At 34.3% G+C, this 17043-nt stretch overlaps 2 protein-coding genes across 11 annotated transcripts in view; both read left to right on the top strand.

Annotated features, from left to right (window-relative positions):
• Positions 1-12474, top strand: part of LOC117110909 — a 79191-nt gene extending 66717 nt beyond the window's left edge. For 7 of the 10 annotated variants that reach the window (XM_033253733.1, XM_033253735.1, XM_033253741.1 and 4 more), the window contains 14 exons: positions 276-372; positions 2701-2811; positions 3788-3854; positions 3995-4148; positions 4795-4856; positions 4974-5070; positions 5866-5960; positions 6406-6511; positions 6930-7150; positions 9119-9185; positions 9421-9509; positions 10888-11050; positions 11408-11467; positions 11786-12474. In XM_033253733.1, the coding sequence (XP_033109624.1) occupies positions 276-372; positions 2701-2811; positions 3788-3854; positions 3995-4148; positions 4795-4856; positions 4974-5070; positions 5866-5960; positions 6406-6511; positions 6930-7150; positions 9119-9185; positions 9421-9509; positions 10888-11050; positions 11408-11467; positions 11786-11827 (1431 nt within the window). In that variant the 3' untranslated portion in view covers positions 11828-12474. Of the gene's footprint in view, positions 1-275; positions 373-2700; positions 2812-3787; positions 3855-3994; positions 4149-4794; positions 4857-4973; positions 5071-5865; positions 5961-6405; positions 6512-6929; positions 7151-9118; positions 9186-9420; positions 9510-10887; positions 11051-11407; positions 11468-11785 lie in introns of those variants that run through there. The other 3 variants (XM_033253738.1, XM_033253737.1, XM_033253742.1) reach the window with 3 other exon arrangements.
• Positions 12475-16192: 3718 nt separating this feature from the next.
• The window catches only part of LOC117110925 (protein SMG5-like), a 36831-nt gene continuing 35980 nt past the window's right edge, over positions 16193-17043 (top strand). Inside the window, exon 1 of the mRNA XM_033253775.1 lies at positions 16193-16427. Within this exon, the coding sequence (XP_033109666.1) occupies positions 16354-16427 (74 nt within the window). The 5' untranslated portion in view covers positions 16193-16353. The remainder of the gene's footprint in view (positions 16428-17043) is intronic.

Below are 17043 nucleotides of genomic sequence, written 5' to 3'. Positions count from 1 at the left end.
AAAAAAAAAAAAAAAAAAAAAGAAGGAAAAAGAAAAAAATGATAGCCCACAACGCCTCAAATGTTATTTTCGGGCGTTTAGAACACAAAAATTTCGCGGGGGCATGCCCCTAGGGCATTGTTGTCTCGATCGGCCCAAATTTAGGCCCCCCTTTTGGCCCCCCCTTTTGGACATCTCTGGATCCGCCCCTGGTTCCCCTGAACAATGACAATAAAATATAATTGAGAGTTGACCCTCGTAATCATCTTTCCTTTTGTGTACTTATATTTTATTAGAGTGTCTGCAGACTTCAACAAAACATTGTCAACATGGAAAGAAAAATTTTTCAAGAAATTCTAGAAGATTCTTTCGTAGCAACAACTGATGAGTATGGTATGGTCATTGTAATCTTCTGTCTTTTCAATTTTATTAGGTATAAATACACAGAGATTTTTCGATATTCTTGTGAATCCGAAAGCGCAAATGTTGATTATTTTTGCCATTTTGTATTACTCGTCAGTTGTAATATGACAGCGTTACCAAATAAGGAATCAGAATCAGAGAGTAAGTTGGGTCGACATATTCAGGGAGTGATTTACAAGGCAGTGGCGTAGAAAAATATTTTTCATTGGGGGGGATGATTGGCGTGTTAGCCAGTGTCGTAACAGGCGCAGGGGGGTATAAAGGGGGGGGGGTGGAGGGGGAAACTTCCCCATCCCTGACGGTTTTTACCGGGCTGACCAAGCCGTCATACCGGGCTGGGTAATAAGAGAAAAGAAAGAAGGGAGAGGGAGGGAGGGAAAGAGAAAGAAGAGGAAAAGAAAAGGAAAGATAAAGAAAAAGAGAAGAGAAAAATAAAGACAAGAATAAAAAGGAAGATATCATAATGACCAGACTCACAACACTCTGCAACCCCTTCTCCATTTCAAAAACTGTCATAACTCCTTTGATCTATGCTGCCCGATGGCGTAACCACTGGGGGACAAGGGGAAAATATCTATCTTTGAAAAATCTTCCCCACCCCTTTATAAATGCCCTTTTCATCCCCTGAAAGTGCCTAAAAACCTCACTTTCGCACACGCTTCGCGCGCATTTCTTGTTAACATGGGCCAATTTCCTCTAAAAATTGCACATTTTAGGAAATTTTGATCAATTCCAACGAAATTAGAATTAAAAACACCGGGGGACAAGGGGAAAATATCCATCTTTAGAAAATCTTTCCCCACCCATTGACAAATGCATCCTCTGAAAGTGCCTAAAATTCTCAAATTCTTTGCACGCATTTTTTGTTACGGTAGGCCAATTTCCTCTATAAATTGCACATTTTAGGGAGTTTTCATCAATTCCGACGAAATTAGAAATGCGCGCTTTGCATGCATTTCTTAGGCCTTTTTTTAGGTTTATCCTTTTAAGTTATTTAAACACATAATAGTCCCAAACTCAAGGAAGACAAATTTAAGATAGATTGTTTTAACCTAAAAGAAGGGCCTCAATGTGTATTGATGGTGAAAGAATATGTTTGTAATAAATAAACCATGATGAAAATGCTTATATTTAGTTTCAAACACACGTGTGTGGCCTATATTATAAATAAGATAAGCCCTATGTCGTATTGTTTTCTATATGAGGAGTGGGTGGGGTGGGTATGGTAAATTACTAACCGGGAAAATAAATACCCAACCTGACCCAAGACCCCTGTTACGCGCCTGGTGTTAGCGCCAATGTGTGCCCTTGTGTGGACAGGGTATGTGCCCCCTCTGAAGCTGGAAACCTTGTTTTTGCAAAATAAATTGCTATATAGGCCTAATCAATAAATTCCTCATCAACCGATATAACCTTAAACATTCTTGGAATTGACATAACATTACTGATGTCGTACACACCCTTCAGTGTGAAATGTGGCTCTCTTTATGTGTATAAGAGACAAATGTGGCTCTCTTTGCAAGCACATCTAACATCTAAGGAAAGAAGAGCTTAGATTGGTGCCAGATAAAATAATTTTGTTATCAACATTAATACATTATGCTAATTTTCATCTTTGTAAGCACATAAGACAGTGCAAATTATATCTGTGACAGTCTTTTTAAGTGTGTAAAGCTCCATTTTATTCCATACATAGTCAAAATATTGGGGGGGGGGGATGATACAATGGACCATCCCCCCCTTGTCAAATAATGGGGGGGGGGGATATATATAATATAGCTTAAACTATTCATGGTGAAGCTGATGAAGGCCAGACAGGTGCCTTACACATAATTTAGAAATGCGTACGCGTTACTTGAATCTCAAAAGACCACGCCCCTTCGTACTTTTTGCGTTCCAATGAATCCCCAGCAGTCGGACCTCTAGCAGTTTTATACCCTTTGTTCAAAGTTGAAAGGCCTGAAGTAACCACCCACCAAACACAAAATATTCTTATAACTTTCGTGAATGTTGCAATGTTAGATATGTAACAAAATAACGTTCGCACAACGTTGTAAGAACGTTCAAACATCGTGACGTTGAGAAAGTAGGTTATAATTATGTATAGATGGTTCTACAAAATAATGTTTTTATCACCAAACTGTAACGTTACTATAATGTTCTTTAACATAATAGCTGGGCACTGCGCCAAGCGCTCCTCGACTAAATTAGCACATAACTTCATGATAACTAGAAATATTAACTTGCAATAAATATGTTGATTTTATTTTTGATTTCTTTTCCCATTTTTACTTGCAGTTGGCATGGCATTAAAAGTGAGTTCAGACAACAAAAGCAAGCATTATTTCTTACATACTGAAGATGGAGTTGTCACATTCCAGCTAACTGATTTACCTGTAGGCAATGACGGTAGGTAAACATGATTATTCTTCAAGGTTGTAGCAAAGAGTATAAAACTACAAGAGGTCCGACTGCCATGATTTTTTATGCAGGCAATGAAACATTAAAAAAGTACAGCCACGAAATAGGGGGCACCCTATTCGAATTAGAATAGAATTCGAAAACCGAACATGCACGCAGAACACGTTCGATCATCGAACGTCTTTGAAGGCCATGCCCTTTTTTAAAATAGGGTTGTGTTCCAATGAAACCACCTGAGCATTCTTAATACTAAAGGTAGATTTACATCGAATCCGAATTCGGTTTGTATGGCCAAAGATAATGATTAGCAAAAGATAGAGCAGTTCAATGGAACCGCCCCATGACGGTGTCCATGAGAGCAATTTTCCTTCATTCGAGCGGCGGGGCTATATCTTTGATTGGTTGGATTGGTTTACAGATCTCTACTATGATAGCTATTGTAGTAGAAATCAGTGGATTGGTTGGATAACTCTCTGGTTCATTTGTTTTCATTAGTTTCTCCACTCCATGAAATAATTTTCCTCCATTCTAGAGAGGGTGGACGTTCAATCAAAGTTAATGCAAACTACACGATGAGCTCATTCTTCTGCTAGTTATGTTCTTTGGTATGGCTCATCATCATCATCTCGTTTGTCACCTCACGGGGGGTTGGGTCATCCCATTATCATCCTCCATCTGGTGCGATCCATGACTGCTTCTAGGTCCACCAATCTTCCATCTTGTCTGATGCAGTAAAATGGAATCGGTGGTAAAGAATAGACGCGAACTAAGGGGCGCATTGAAAATGTTCTACGAACCGAATTCGGATTCGGTGTGAATCTTACTTTATTCACTTTATAGAGTATTATTTCATTCGATTGTATGAACTTGGATTTCCTATTTATATTTTCATCAGCATAGTATTAATTAACATTCTTTACTGAACTTTAATACTATGAAACAAAATATTTATCTTATACTTCAGAGATGACAGTAATAGTTGCAATGTTTGTAATGTCTTTCAATTTCACTGAAGATATATCGAATATCAAGTAAGATAATTATCGGTTCTCTATATTATTATTAAAATATTGGTATCAATATATTTCATATAATGTGATAGTAAATATTATATTCGATTTATATTAGTTTATCTAAGATTAATATATTAATTTAATTATATATAATACAGGGAGTCGTTGAAAGAAAGAGACGATATTAACAACAGGGTGAATACCTCTTACAGATTCATAAGTAATGGTCTGTTTTCATTGTCAGTGTTCAATATGTCCGGAGACAATTTAAATGTAGACATTAGCGTTACGTTTGTACTTCCGACGCATAAGGTACAGTAATTTGTAAAATTGTAGCACCATAATTCTGCTAGTGCAAACATGAGTATATTGAATTGATTATTACAAATACAATTCAGGCGTCTTGATATTGTTGTTTATAGGTAGGAAATGTAGGAGGCCTCCTCATAGCAGAAATGTACTATACCTTAATAATATCAATATCAATACAAAGCTTTCCAAACCGTATAATTTGCCTTTTTAAACAACACTATTTTAAATAAATAATAAAACTGTCTATTAAAATATATTATGATATAGGCCTGTTTTAAGAGACATTTTTGTTGATATAAACAGTATCAAACATTAAAACCAATTCAAATAAAATTATATAAAGGAAAGCAGAGTAAGCCTATCCACAGACATACAATCCTTTTAATTACAATTTAAATAGATAATACAATTCTTTTAACTACAATAGATAAGATAACTCCCTAAACCCTTCCTCTCTTGACCATAGGTTACGCCCCTTTGCACCTTATGTCCTCAATTGCTACTTGCACCACCCCCAAAATTATGGTAGGCCACTCTTAACTTGTTGGTGAACACAAATTACAAGAACTAGCTCTTCTGAAATGGCTGGTATACATTTACGTAAACTAAATTTCTATTTGCTTGAATTTATTTCTTAATGGTTTAGGTTACAACAATGTCAAACACTAAGAAAGAAATTATTTGTGTCTACCTTGCAGACGACGGATTGTAAGTATAGCTCTACAAAGTTTGAAAGAGGTTTACTCCACTTCAATTTAACTGCTCTTTTTCTTACCTGTGTCTTTTTAAGAATGTGAAATTATCTTGCATTGTTGTTTGCTGTAGATGGTCAGATACTGGTTGCGTGTCACGTGGTAATGATACTTGCTACTGTAGTCACACCACTAGTTATGCCATTCTGATGAAAACTACGTCAGGAAAGGTGAATTACGTTATACAATTTTATAACAATTTTCCTTTTATTTAAATGCTAATCCTTGTTCATTATACACACATAATGAGAGAACCAATTATAAGCAGGATGTAAATTATAGAAATGTAAACATTGTAGTCAGACCCTGATTATGCTTTGGCCTACATAACTGACAATTTGAATTTTGTGCATAAGTAAGCCAGAGACCCACTTTTTAGGTTAAGTGTAAACACGGTCAAAGATGTTATGTACATCAAATTGTATGCATCCTCCTCTACTAAGGCTTTGTTCTCATACGGCTGCTAACGGTTAGCAGGATCCGGATTCTGCTAACTGTTAGATGCCGTGCGTCCATACGAGAAAATCCAGATCCGGATACCAAAAATATGATGATCGAATCACTGGCCAATAAGAAACTGGAAATTGTAAACGCGTACGTGTGATTGGTTGATGATAAAAATGCGCTCAACTTACTTACCTATAGCGCTTGCTAACTGTTAGTGGTATCCGGATACTGCTAGCGGTTAGCGCTAATCGATCGGGCGTTCTCACTCAGGTGCTATCGGTTAGCTCCCGATCCGGATACTAGGGCTCTCGTGAGAACCAAGCTAAGGATCTTAAGCTCTGTACACACTATCTATTTTATGTGAAAAATAAATGTGATATGCCCATATTTGGGTGTAATATGACATCATCATGCCTATAAAAGGGCACATCACACAAATTTGTCAGGTATATTTTATGCATTAGCAATTCGCACGTGTTGATTCATTGAAATTTAACTTGGTAAGTAATTCATCATAGGGTGAAGACGTGGCGTTATCATGGATATCTAGAACAAGTATTGGAATTTCTTTGATAGGACTTCTCGCAACTTTCATAACATACAGTTGCTTCAAGTAAGATAATCTTTCTATTGGACACAATCCGTATACATATTGAAATAGAAACTCATTCGGGATATTGGGAAATAGCTACATTTTCCTCCAATTCATTCACAAATCACAATAAACATGAAATAGATAGGCCTATAGATACACAGTAGAGTGTTTGTAAAACAGAACATAGGGCTTTTCCTCATAGTCATAATGAGAAGTGATGTTACCAAAAAAAATAATTGAAATCAAATTGACCAAAGTGCCAGCCAGAAAAACCTTTGAAAAAATAGGAAAATGGGATAGAGAAAAAAATAAAGAATAAAAGCAATTACTTTTTTTGGTAATGCAGGAAAAGTCAATAATGGTGAGCAATAATCATATACAGTAGGCCTGTGGCAATTTTATTTTATTATTTACTTCGCTTTGGAATTATTTTTTTAGATATCTGTATTTTTTGTTATCGCAGAAAATTCAGAAAATCAACACGAGGTATAATACATTGTAACTTTACTGCCAGCATTATGCTACTCCAAACTGTGTTTATTTTCGGAATCAACAAGACGGAAAATGAGGTTTTGTATGGTCATACATTGCATGCTAATCTAGTTGAAAATACAGTAGAAAATGTACGTAGCCAAACAATATTAATTAGTTTACAGTTAAATTGGTAAGGATTGGTGAGATGGAAAATTGTACAAAACAAATTTGGTTTTGTATCAATATCATCTTTTTTAAAATTGATATTTTCTATAATTTCAAACTACATAAAATTATAAGCACCCATTAAAGATCCCCCATTATTTTAAGTTTCTCAGTTAATCTTGAAATAGAGTGTGCCTGCCATTCACAGTAGATTGATTTCTTTTATTTATTTTTTAATATACAATATATTTAAATGTCAAATAAAATCACTGCAAGACACCTCACTTTTAAATATATAGTAAACCCAAGTGCTTTATTAAAAGCAGCCTAAATTGTCTCCAATTGCAGTATGTGTGTATGGCAGTGACTATCGGTCTACATACAGCCGCTTTGTCAACATTTACATGGATGCTTGGCGAAGCAGTTTTCATCGCTTTCAAAGTGTTGAGGACGACGCCGAGTACATATAACAATATCAAGTATTATCTGCTAGTTTGCTACAGCGTACCTGTTGTAATCGTTGGTTTGACCTTAACTATACGAACTTTGGAATACAGAGATCCGGATATGTATGTTTAGTTCAAAGTTTTACTGACTTTCAAGATATGGCTTAACCATTTTGTTATAGGGACTGGCCATACGTACAGTGGCTGTGTATACAATAATAGAGGTTTTGTTATATGCACAGCGACAAGCAACCAATTGCAGCACACCATAGTATCTCATGATTAAAAAAGCTCTGTTTTTAAAAAGAATCAATTTGTGGTCTTTTGTTCGTGATTCTTTGCACAGTGTGGACGTGTTATTTGACGATCTGATAATAAAACACATTTACTATTGTTATCTATTTTTGTTTGTTTTGTAAATATAACAAGACTTCAACTGAGATATACTTTTAGTAGTTAGGAGGAACTGGGGAGGGCTGAAAACGATTTTTATTGAGCATTGCCGAATCCGCAGCTAGCTAGGCCTAACCAGCCCAGGGTACAGTGTCAGTAGCAGACACCACGTGTGATTGAGAGTGGGTGCAATTTAGCCTACCTAAAGGGGAGAGTACAGCAGCTGTGGCCTTTCGCGGTTGGGTGCAGTTTAGGGACGCCTAGGTTTAACAGGTCTAGCAAGGAGCAATTAAATCCTACGGCCACAGATCCTTTTTATTTTCAGCTGTCACATTTTGGAACTCCCTCCCAAAACATGTTATCGCTCACCTTCAGTTGCTGTTTTTTAAGAACAATCTCAAAACTCACTTTTAACATTTGAACATGCACAGCGCCATTGATTTTTACTTCGGTTCAGTGATATTGGCGCTTTATAAATTATTATTATTATTATTATTGTGGTTGGTACTCAACATTCTTATGAAGTACAGTAATGATAATAGGTTCGAACCTACGCTGTGAATTTCGCTTGTTCATGACCTTGCCACCACATCCCCCCCCCCACCTCAAATGACCATAGTATACAGTATAGTATATATATACTATACCAGTATATAGCTATTCAAATGCTGTATTTACCTTTGTTTGATGATTTCATATATATAATATATATATTACATATAGGCCTATATTATATGTATATAATATAGTTATGTATATAAAAATATATATATATATATATATATATATATATATGTGGAGGGTATAATTATATTATATTTATTATTTAAGTCTATTATTCTATCATTTTGTTTTTGCGATCAATCAACATATTACAGTAACACTGAACTAAACAATAGGACAAAAAGATTGCAAAAAGACTCTCTAATCCATTGTAATTATCAGCCTCTTTTCAGAGGTAAATACAGTATAAATAATTTAAAAGAAAAAAATATAAATTATTTAAAAGATAAGTAGAGCAGGTATATATAATTCTATGCAAGTATAGCAATACAAAAATTTATTTTTAAAGATTAAAAATATGTTGCTTCAAACAAATTAACAGAAAGCAATAAAATAAGCCACTGTGCGTATAAGATACTCAAGTTCTTTATATACACAGCCGCGGTGCGTACAAGATCCGTTCTGTCAATTATATACACAGCCACTGTGCATATAAGATCTGTGAAGTCCATTATATACACAGCTGCTGTACATTTAAGATTAGTTCTGTACCTTATGTACACAGCCGCTGTGTGTATAAGATCCGTTATAAGGCCATTTTATACACAGCCGCTGTGCGTATAAGATCTGTTCTGTCCTTATATACACAGCCGCTGTGCGTATAGCCTTGTCCTTTGTTAACCCTTAAAATGTCACTTTAACAATTCAATTTCTTTTTCAAAATGATCAAATCAATTTATGTTCTCTGAGGTAAATCTGAAAACCTTTAAAAATTATATATTTTTAATTTGATCTTTATTAATCTGACTTGTATGTTATTTACTTGATTAATTTAATATTAGGCCTAAACAATTTGTATGCAACAATGCAAAATACTTTACTAAATGACTATAAACAACTTGAAATGAATTGCCCATATCAAATATTTATCTGCTAATAATGTTTAATTTAAAACACTTATTATTATTTTTTCAGCTGCTGGTTAAATAGTAAGTATGGACTCCGTTGGGCATTCGTGTTTCCGGCCATTGTCATACTTCTGGTAAGAATTCTCCTCTAATTTTGTTGACAGATTTTATAGTACATTGAGCAACCTAAAGAAATGCTTAATACAATTAATGTACTGTTGCTAAAGTACCGTACTAAATGGAAGTATTGCAGTAATCCAGATCTTATGAAATAAATACAGTGTAGAGACAAAACCTATACAAGGTAAATGATAGGATGACGAAGCTTGCTTGTATTTTTATTCGTTAAAACCAACCTTTTGATTTTAGATAAATTGTGTTATTCTTGGCATGGTGGTAAAATGCATCTACATCAGGTCAGAGTTCAACAACTCGTCTATTCATGATTCAAGTATGAAGTGAGTATATTAATGACAACAATGCCTCTACGCTTCACATTGCATTACCCCCAATATTGGATAAAACACAATTTAATATATTTTAGACAATCTGCATAATTACTATGAAGAATTGTATTTATTGTTTAGTAATATGTGCTATTGTAAATTTACTATATCACTATTATAGTAGGCCTGTAGTAGTATCATAAGAAACAAGAGCGACCGCTCATCAGGTCTGCGCGTTCCTCCATGCTTAAATATGGTACAGGTGCAAGTTATTATATTGGGTTTTTAAAATAAATAAATAAATTGGGAAAAAAAAATTGAATACCAAGACGGGTTTTGATCTCATGACCTTAAGTTCTTTAGAACACATCCTTAACTGAAAGTCATGATTTCGAATCGCGCCTCGGTGTTAATTTTCTTTTTTAATGAACATGGATGAGAACTGTTTGACAAAATGAAAAAGAAAATAAATACGCGACTCAAACTTACTAAATACATGATTCAAGCTCACGACCTTAAGTTCTTTACAACACATCCTTAACCGACCGCGCCATTCATGCACTATTAAGATAATGGTAAATGGCAGTAATGTACAGTTCTGCTGAAACCGCCCCCCCCCCCTTGTTTTGTTTTGTAGGTGTAGGGGGAATCATGGGGTCCAACTTAAAAAATGGGTGATGAATGGTTTTTGGAAATATGAATGGTTTTTGGAAATATGTACAAAATGTCATGCATGTCTGTTCAAAACTGGCGGCGCTGGACGCTTTTAAAGTTTGAAATCCCTGTTTTGTTTTGTAGGTGTAGGGGAACCCTGGGGATAAGCTTAAAAAAGGGTAATGAACATTTGTTGGGAATCACCTTTAGTTTATGTGTACAAAATTTCATGCACGTCTGTTCAAAACTGGCGACGCTGGACGCTTTTAAAGTTTTGGTAACAAGAACAAGAACAGCAGTGAGGCTCTGGGTCAGCGCTTCGCGTGGACCAACAAGAGTCAATAAAATAATTATAAATTGTATATTGAACGTATTGAATTGTTTATGCCACAATGATTTTGTCAACGGATCCCGTCAGTGTCTTCCGAAGAAGACAGCTACTACAACAATTACAGTAAACGAATTAAATTCTTTTTTTTTGTAAACAAAAAGCATTAAAAATGACTGTATGGTGTACGAACATCAATTGTATACTTGTGAACAATAAAATTGTCACCTTGAATTAAGATAATAAAAATAACAATATTGTTTTTAATTACAGAGAATCAAGCGTAATAGAGTAGTATACAACTAGAATGAAGACAAAAATAATCATTTCTAAAAACTTTATGAGCACATTAAGAAGTTCTTATGAGTTTTTGGCTTCATTGTAAAAAAAAATTACATTACATTTCAGGAAATCATTAAAGGGTGCCTTGATACTAATTCCACTGTTTGGAATTTCATGGCTCATTGGTCCATTTTTCTCAGTTTCATTCCTTATGGAGTACCTGTTTTGTATAATAAATGGATTACAGGGATTTTTCATATTCCTGATCTACGTGGTTTTTGATAAAGAGGTAGGTTGTTACTTGTGTTCAGTAACGTGATCAGTAAAAAAAAAAGTAAATAATAGTATATTGTAAACACATATAATACAAAGTCATAGAGAATCAACTTCAGAAATATAATTTTGAGCTAGTATTATGCATGGGCTAGTGAAAGTATGAAATAGAGTAATAAAATCTTGTACTTGATGGCAACGCTCTATTTCCAGAATATGTAAAGGTAATGTTGAGTTTTTGACGATGACTGCTCAAATGACTAAAAACTATATCTGTATTTTCACTGAATGTAATTATGCTCTTTCATTTTATTATTTATTAATCTGCTAGAAATTGTTGCAATCGTCAAACATTTTTATTAAATACTTTTAGGCCAGCTTAATGTGGAAAAATGGAATAAAAACGCCTAATTCTATCAGCAACGCAACAGAGGTGAGTTTTGATAATGATTATAATTTGATGAAGTAACGATGAAATTGTCAAGTACATATGGCATACATAGTGAGCACCACACATATTCACAGCTGTTATTATCACAAGCAGTGTCTACACTACACCACAATACATAACACTTTCAATCAGACAGCACTTTAATATCTAAGACAAAGTTTCATTTCAGGAGGACACATTTGAATCATTGTTCTCAAAATATCCTCAATATGACAGTAAATCATGTGTTATGTTTTTTGTTAATGGAATTTAATCTTTTTCTTATTGGTTATAAAAACGTTTTGTGTTTCACTTTCAAAGGCACAAACAGCATCTGGTTTGGTACAAACCAGCCATATCTGAGGACTGAAGTGATGCTAATAGCAGCTGGCAAGTTACCAACGCGACGACATACGTTATTGATGAAAAAATTACCACACTGAACACATCAGAATAGCGTGAGTGTGTTCACATGGACACAAGTGCGATGCTTTGTCGCGCGTGTTTTGAGAAAAAAAAACCATACAAATCTTTTCATGTAGTAAGACCTATATCTACTATTATTACTATGTATACTTGCAGTCTCAAGAAGTATTATCCTTCTGCTTAGCATAATGGAAAATTATTATGGGCTACACGAAAACAAAATAGTTGCAATTACAATCTATTGCAAGGTTCAACTTAAACATATCTGATACAGAGAATTACGCTATATTTAAACAGAATGGAACTTTGTATGTATTTGTTTGGATATTCCAATAAGCATATTTAAAACAAGAATATGTGTAAATAAAGATTTACAATACACGGTCACGTGACAAAATTAATTTATGTTTATGAAACTGTTTATTAAAACATAAACATTTTTTTACCCTAATATATGACTAATCAAACCAAGAAAGCGCTGGATTGATTGTGTCCGAGACGATAGTAGAATGGTTGATCTGAGAAGAGTTGGTGACAGGGGAGAATGGAAAGTAGTGTCAACACGACCTGACCCCCCCCCCCCCCAACCCCACCCCCCCCCCCCCCCCCCCCCTTGAGGGGACAGATGGAAAGATGATGATGATGACATCAAATGTCTATTGTTCATTGTTTGTCTGCTTCTCAGTCATTTTATTCAAGCCCTCCCTTCATATTGTTAACAGTTATACTCATTCATCTGATGAGTGTAATCAGCTCTGTTGACTATATGACACAAATTTATGTAATTACATAATAATTCTCTCAGCAGTTTGGTTACATCATCCTCCATGGTAATAGCGTATATGTATATGGTCCACTGTATGGAATTGAGGTTCCATTCAGTTTAAGAGAGCAATCTCAAATAGCTATTGATGGGTCTGCGGCTTAGCTAGATGAATAGAAATGTTAAGAGATTTTAATTGTTTTTTAATTGTAATAAAATATATATTAAATTGTGAAGAACGTTTCAATAAACTGTTGATTGTTGATGGATTTTTTAAATTTAAGTAATTTTGTAATTGTTTGAATACTTGCGCTAGCTAAATTAAGAGATTTTGATACTACTCAACTGTTTAAATTGTTGCGCTGTGTAGTATAAAATTATATTTTAATGTAATGTTTAAATAAGATTTTGTAAATTCAGTGAGTACTTCACATTTTAATGTATACTATTTTTAGAGTTGTAAAGTTTAATATATATTTATCTGTACTGTTATTAATATATTTTAAATATTACACATCGTGGGACGTGCTACAGTAGGTCTAAATGCGCTATGTAGTAAAACATTACAACAGTTTACTGTTTGGCTTCTTACAAGCATAATTACTAATCAAATTGTATATCTTTGGAGGTTCTCTCTTGTCGTTTCATATAGGACGTTTCGAATAAACTGTTGATTGTTGACTGATTTTTAAAATTTAAGTAACTGTAATTGTTTGAATATTGGCGGTAGCTAAATTAAGAGATTTTGATGCTATTTAACTGTTTGAATTGATGCACTGTATAGTAAAAATTTGTATTTTATTGTAATGTTTGAATAAGATTTTGTAAGTTCCAAGTACTGCACATTTTAATGTACCGTATGCTATTTTTAGAGTTGTAAAATGTAATAGTTTTATATATATTTGACTGTACTGTTATTAATGTAATTTCAAATGTTATACAATGTGGGACGTGCTAGGTCTAGACACATTATTTATTAACACATTACAGCAGTTTACTGTTCATTTTCTTACAAGCATAATTACTAATCAAAATGTATATCTTTGGAGATTCTCTTGTCATTTAATACATTAAGACAAGGATGTAGGATACTATTGAATAGTTGATAATTGTTTGGTGATTTAGATCTTCAAGCATATAGGAATGTGTGAAACTAGTTGTTCTTAATTGAGTTCGAAATTTGAATGAAGTTTACGTGACCTAATTTGGTTAAGGCGCCTCTTTATTCACTAAGTCTCATTCTGGTATGATTCCTCTTTAACGTCTCTAACATAATGTGATGTAATTAATAGTATCTCATCGGAGACATTCTTGTCGTTTCAAATGCTAAAGATGGAGGTGTATCATACTGATAAGTTGTTATTCGCAGTGTTTCGAGAACTTCTGCTGTTCAACTATGTCAAAAAAAGTGAAAATCATTTGCTGTTAACAGATTTGAAGGGCCTATTAACGAACCGCCAGTGGTCCAATTGTTGGGTTGTAATCTGGATGGGAAAGAGTTTTCTTTAACGTTCACAGTTTATGTGTATACATTGTAACTTCACCAGAAAAAAAGGATTAGTTCGATTGGAATTTCAATGCACAATTATAACTATTGATTGTTTTTATAAACCAACATGACTCGTAAAATATGATAAGTTTCATACTTGCTAATTAAGATACCACACAAATAGTTCCACCAAATGTACCATTTCAACCATTTTTGACCTAGCACCTAAGGATTGAACATTTCCCTCATAAAACAGCATGTAGTGCAAATAAAATGTTAAATGTAATTTTGGCTTTCATTCTTTGCATTCTTGTGTTAATTATTAAGTTTCAGGTAACTTACTCAAACACATCTAAGAACTTCATTCTAAATTTTGGTGTGTTTTCTGAATGGTAAAATATCTCCCTGCATGAACGTAACACCTCCGTCTGTCAGGACAATTATGAGGAGCGTTAGGATTCGGTGGCAGCTGTATGCCACCAATTTCGATACACAGATACTAATGAAATAACAGGACACAATTTAAATCCAAATGATGTATTTTCATTTGTAATAAATTTAATTGAATTTAATTATTATCGTATCAGAGAACAATACTACAATTTCTGTAGCTAGCTAGCAACAGTCATTCTTATATGTACAGCTAATGCATGCACAGCTATGTATCAAACATTTTACAATACTGTACTAAGCAAACACCAGCAGATTCAATACAATACATACATATAAAAGACGACGATTGACTTATAAAGCAATTATTGTCAAGTAATTTTTGAGATACTATAGAAAATAGAGTCTAACTATGGAAATCTGCATTGAATGTGTCATTCAGTATACAGAGACAAATTTCAACCGATAACATAAGTATTCAATTTATTAAAATTGCAGGTAGTTATTTGCTTGATACTTGCTTGATGATAGTGGGTCGATGAAAAGCTTGAAGCTTATAATAGTTAAGCCAATTCTGCCGATGTTGAGCCGCTATGAAGAAAGGACCAGTCTTATTATATTAATAGTTTATGAATTTGAACATAAAATTGATAAAATACTTACTTTTTGTGAACAAAAACAACTCAGAGCAGGACAGCCTGCCATATGCTCTCACCCATTGTGCAAAAATGGCGCATTTTAACTTTACTTTTATCAAGCAGTCGTCAAGAAACCTGTTAATACTGCATTCTGATTGGTCAAATTAATCCCAATTGGAATTAACACAATCCAATTGGATAATTGTTATCCAATTGGAATTTAAAGACAATCTAATTCTATAATTGTTATCCTATTGGAGTTTAAAGACAATCCAATTGGATATTCATTATCCAATTGGAATTTTAAAACATTCCTATCAAATATTTCTCTTCCAATTGGAATTAAAAAAACAATCCAATTGGATATTTGCTATCCAATTGGAATTTCAAGACAACCCAATTTGATATTTCTTATCCAATTGGAATTTAAAGGCAATCCAATTGCATGTTTGTTATCCAATTGGAATAAGTAAAAAATCGAATTGAATATTTATAATCCAAATGAAAATCCAATTTGATTTGTTTTTGTAGTTCAATTGGTATTATCAAATTGGATTTAAAAAAAATTCTAATTGGAGATTAATTGTCCAATTGGATTTTTCCAATTTCTAATTGGTCATTTGTCATCCGATTGATTCCAATTGGATTTATAAAAAAAATCCTATTGGACATTTGTTATCCAATTGATCTCAATAGGATTTTTTCCAAAATTCCAATTGGAATATGTTTTCTCAATTGGAACCAATTGGATCTAATTAATTCCAATTACAATCCAATTGATTCATAATTATTGAATCCAATTCAATTTCCAATTGGAATGAATTTTCGTAAGGGGAGGAGGTTTAACTTCACGCATCTGCTATTTAGCAGCGACCAGAAATTTTGGAAGATATAGCAATCAGTATGGACGATGAATATGAATCACTTCACTTGTTAAGTAAATTTTCCAGATCTAATGTTTGCCAGTATGGCGTTCCATACATACAGCGTGTTCTTTTATGACCGACCAACCTATCTAGGAGCAGCCTAGCGTAGCGAGGCTTAGCCTAGCCTACACACGTACTTCAGTGCTGTTGCAGGGCCAGGCTAGTTATTATTAGTACCGTGTTTATGTTGTATCGCATTCTTATAAATAAATTTATATGCTTAATATTCGGTAAGATTTCTTTCGGCCTTTAACAAAATGGAAGAAAAGGAAAAAAGGAATGTTTCTAAACCAGATATTGAAAAATTGCAGCAGACAAAACGTATTTGTCGGTAAGCACATTTTTACTCTCTCTCTAAGAAGACCCTCGGTATGCTTAGCTTAGGCATAGGCCTAGGCCCTAGCTAGGCCCCTACCTAGCCCGGCCCAGGGTATACTATACTAGGCCTAGGCTTTAGGCAAGCTTAGAGAGGCTACTAGCCTTAGCTAGGCTGCTGCTGGCCTGGATTAGGCCTATGCCTAGGCCTAGTAGACTTCGGCCGCCACCGATCGAGTGCCAGAAGTATTTTAGCGCCGTTGGTTGTACTGTCTGTTTGCTTTCAATCAATGAGCGCTAGCTCCTAGGCCTAGGCCCCCTAGTTATGTTCAGTGCTTTATGCCAGTTATGCTCATTGTGTTAATTTTCTTTTTAACGTTCAAATAACGTTATTTGGATAGACAAATTATTATCTTTCAAATTTTTGATCGACGACCTAGTCGTGTGTCGGATGACAGGAGCTCCATGGCCTGTCCGACCGGAGCCCCCACCACCACTGGCCCCCCCCTTCCCCTCTAATTAAAATAGCTGGGTCCGCCACTGAAAACCATTTAATACTATTCATAATTGCATCTTCAGAAATCGATTAAATAAAACCTAAAATAATAAAAAATGTTTGAGCTCTTCCCCTC

The sequence above is a fragment of the Anneissia japonica genome, unplaced genomic scaffold (assembly GCF_011630105.1).
Source record: "Anneissia japonica isolate Jap-2015-1 unplaced genomic scaffold, ASM1163010v1 scaffold277_len1293397_cov203, whole genome shotgun sequence".
In the NCBI taxonomy this organism is placed as follows: Eukaryota; Metazoa; Echinodermata; class Crinoidea; order Comatulida; family Comatulidae; genus Anneissia; species Anneissia japonica.
This window is presented reverse-complemented; position numbering and strand designations above follow the sequence as displayed.